At 33.5% G+C, this 3,589-nt stretch overlaps 1 protein-coding gene across 1 annotated transcript; it reads right to left on the bottom strand.

The window, feature by feature from the left end:
• Positions 1 to 2,274: 2,274 nt before the first annotated feature.
• LOC105778408 (uncharacterized) lies at positions 2,275 to 3,298 on the bottom strand. The gene is made up of 3 exons (XM_012602096.2): positions 2,773 to 3,298; positions 2,499 to 2,602; positions 2,275 to 2,316 (listed from the first exon to the last, which is right to left on the bottom strand). Exons 1-3 carry the CDS (start codon positions 3,248 to 3,250, stop codon positions 2,275 to 2,277), a joined length of 624 nt encoding a protein of 207 aa, XP_012457550.1. The 5' UTR covers positions 3,251 to 3,298.
• Between the last annotated feature and the right edge of the window lie 291 nt (positions 3,299 to 3,589).

Here is a 3,589-nt window from a genome sequence, read left to right as displayed (position 1 = left end):
TACAAATATATTGAATCAATCATACGCTTATTCAATTTCCAATATTTCATATCAAACTCATAATCCATTATCAAAATAGCGGATTCAACATTATACACCATTACTAACCATCACATCCAAGCATTTTTGTATACCCAGTTTAGTATACCCCATCACATAAATAGCTTATGCGAATATCAAAATAAATCATATGAACACATATACATAAAAATATTCTACCAGTAATATGTCCTTCGGAGACCTTCCACAAATAGTCTTAGTGTCCCAAACACTCCTATAAAGGCTTAAACATACAAGGGAACACTCAAGGACTAAAACAAATCATTTCACAGAATCAGTGGAAAAACTGCAAAAACAAGACCACACAGCCGTGTAGAGGGTTCAGACTATGTGACAGGGGTACACGACCATGTAAATGAGAGGCACGACCATGTGGCTGAGATATACGGCCGTGTGGGCAGACCGTGTAACTCTCTATGCCCATGTGACAAAATTTCACAATAAGAAACATGGGACACACGATCGTATCTCAGGTCGCGTGAAACCTCCTCAGGCTGTGTGCGATTGACAAATTCCTTAACGGAGGTCACATGGCTTTATGGGTAGCCCCTGTGACTCAAAAATTACCTAGCTTTTAAAGTGACACACGACAATGGGACAAAAAGAAATACCAATGAAACAATAGAGTAATTGAGATACAGAAAAAAAAATTGTGACAGTGGAAACATAAGCAAAAGTGAAGGAACATGAGAGAATTTTTCGGAAACTTGAAGCTAAAAACAAAACAATTTCCACTAAGCACATTAGGGGATTTGAACATAAGACCTAAAGGTAAACTAACAAACACCTTACCATTGAACTAACAGATTCATTCTATCTTCTAAGACACAAAAATACTCTTAAAAGTCTAATCACACCACTGACTCACCCTACAAACCTTGATCCTTCTAACCCTAATTTCGAGGTGTGGCACATCATCAAAATATAAGAGCCCAAACAATTTCATCCTTAAGTGAATAATCAAAAAATCACAAAAGAAGTACGGGTTAAGAGATGCTTAGTAAATCTTGACAAAGTCCTTTATTGAATTGATGATAAGTAAGACAAATCCTCAAATCCACAACCCAATTAATAATTTTCTATTTTAGATAACCAAAATACTTTCATCTATTGAATTTTATAAAGAAAAACCCAAAAGAATACAAGAGGTCCTACACCTTTTTAAATCCAAAGAGGAAAAAGTGCAAAAAAATATTGAAAATTATAAAAATAAAGTCTAAACTAGAAAAGAAAAAATATAGGTATCTAACATGATTGAGGGAATAAAGATGGTGAAAGGAATGTCTAGTTTTTTTTTGTGCCATAAAGGGCTTTAAATAGCCTAACACGCTAAACCTAAAATTGAAAAAAAAATGCCTTTTCAAATGTGGATGGCTTGAGTATGATTGGACATAAGATTACCCCTGTAGATTTTCACCTGTTAGGCTTCAGTGTGAGAGGCTTTGATGCCAAATTGTTGAGTATGCGGTAATAGGATCGAGTCACGGAGTTATGAATGGGAACGTTAGAATCAAATGCCTTCACTTTATCTCTATTCCTAGAATGACCTATGATGGCTGATAACTTAGCTTGTCGAAAAAAGACACGAACTTTAGGACTTGTTTAGAAAGAAACCTAGATGTTTGGAAAAATAGATAAAAATTCCAACTTATGTTTTTATTCCCCAATAAATCCTTAAATGTACTAGTTACATCTAAATAAAAACATGTTTCTAGAATAAAACAACTTAACTCTAATTAAAAATAAACAAAACCTAAAATAAAAATATCATAAAACAAAAAGAAAATAATTTCACTTTAAAAACTTAAACTAATGCTTTTTTCCCGTCATATGTGTGGCCTATAAAGGCGTCCGCAACACCATTGTGATTTTCATTTTTTTTTTTTGTAATTCTTCATCTATTATAGTGATTTATTTCTTATATATATGTATAGCACATGACCATTTTAAGAAAAATATGTGAGATCGATATGTTCATTTCTTTCTATGTTTTCTCATGTATTTTGAAGCATTATATTCTTGTATTAATATATATTAGATACAGATATTTAGGGAAAAAAGTTAGATTAACATACACGAAAGGTCAATGATCATTATAATTTTCATAGCTTAAAGAATGATACATTTTCTGTGAAATAATACCATATATTATAATACATGAAACTGAGGAGAAAAAGCAGTCTAATAAATGCAGATAAAACTCTTTAAATGGTGTCACTTTTTCTTCAAATCCTCCACTCCTGCAGGTTTTTCTTCCTGAAACACACAAAAAAAGTTATAGATAATTTCCATTTTCATTAAACTTAAACTTCTAATGGTTTAATATTATGAACAAGAACTAGGTTTAAATAAGCTCCAACTCTATTCTTTCTTCAGCATCCATGGAAAAAATGTTTGATCATGCCAAACAACATTCACTAAGTAATATAGATTAATACCTGTTTTTCAACTAAGGTTGAAACTTTAGCTTCAGTAGTAGTTGTAGAAGTTATTGTTTTTGACCTTTCTACCAAGTTCTCTTTCTTCATAGTTTTAGCTTCTCCTGAAAAATCATACATGAAGGAATCAAATTTGTTTATGAATGTAGAAAGAATTACCGCCATTGAAGCATACATGCATCATTAGTTTAAGTTCAAAAACCATTTGCAATTTCTTCAACAACTTTTTGATCCTTTACAATTTATTTCTTTAAATCTTCACCTAGTTTCTCACCATCTTTTGTTTCTTCGACAAGCTTAATTTCCTCCATAATTTTTTCCTTTGTCTCTTCGGCCATCGTTTTATCTCCTTTCTTCAATTCGATGCTTTCAGCTACCTTCTTCCCATCAACCACAGTGCCGGAATTATTCCCGTCGGTGTCCCGATTGTCATTTTTGACTTCCTTCTGTTTCGCCATTGAGCTTGTTTCGCCATCAACTTTCTTCGTTTCTTCAATGGTTTCCGAGCTTTTCCCCTTCTTGGACCTTGCTCTCGAATTCCTCCGACTGATAGAGGTGGTTCCAGCAGCGACTCCAACGATGTCCAAACCGTCGTTTTTGCCTTCCTGTTGCACCGATGAGCTCACTTCGCTATCAACTTTCCTCGTTTCTTCAATGACTTGGGAGCTTTTCCCTCGCTTGGATCCCGCCTTTGAGTTTTTTCGGCTAATGGTGTTTTCGATGACAGCGTGTTTTGATTCACCACACCCCATTTTCCGCAAATTGTAAACTACGACAATGAAGATTGATTTGCACCTCTTTTTAATCTAGAAACGAAAAAATTGACATTGCTTGCAATTTGGTTCCTACAGTTTGTTTTTGTAATAACTAAACCGTTTTTTCTGTTGATGTTTTGGGGTTATTGGAACTTAACCATATTTAACAAATCATCAATGGGAAGAAAGGTCTATTTTTATAAACTGTAAAATTTGTAGGCCATCAATGTCTTTTCTTTTCTTTTTTTTTATGCTGGATTGTAATAGAGGATATTAGCTGGATTTATTGGAACTTGTAAGAACATCCGGAAACTTTTAACATATTAAACCAGATTC

The sequence above is a fragment of the Gossypium raimondii genome, chromosome 10 (genome assembly GCF_025698545.1).
Source record: "Gossypium raimondii isolate GPD5lz chromosome 10, ASM2569854v1, whole genome shotgun sequence".
Classification (NCBI taxonomy): domain Eukaryota; kingdom Viridiplantae; phylum Streptophyta; class Magnoliopsida; order Malvales; family Malvaceae; genus Gossypium; species Gossypium raimondii.
Note: the sequence above shows the minus strand (reverse complement) of the source record. Positions and strands in the feature narration are given on the sequence as shown.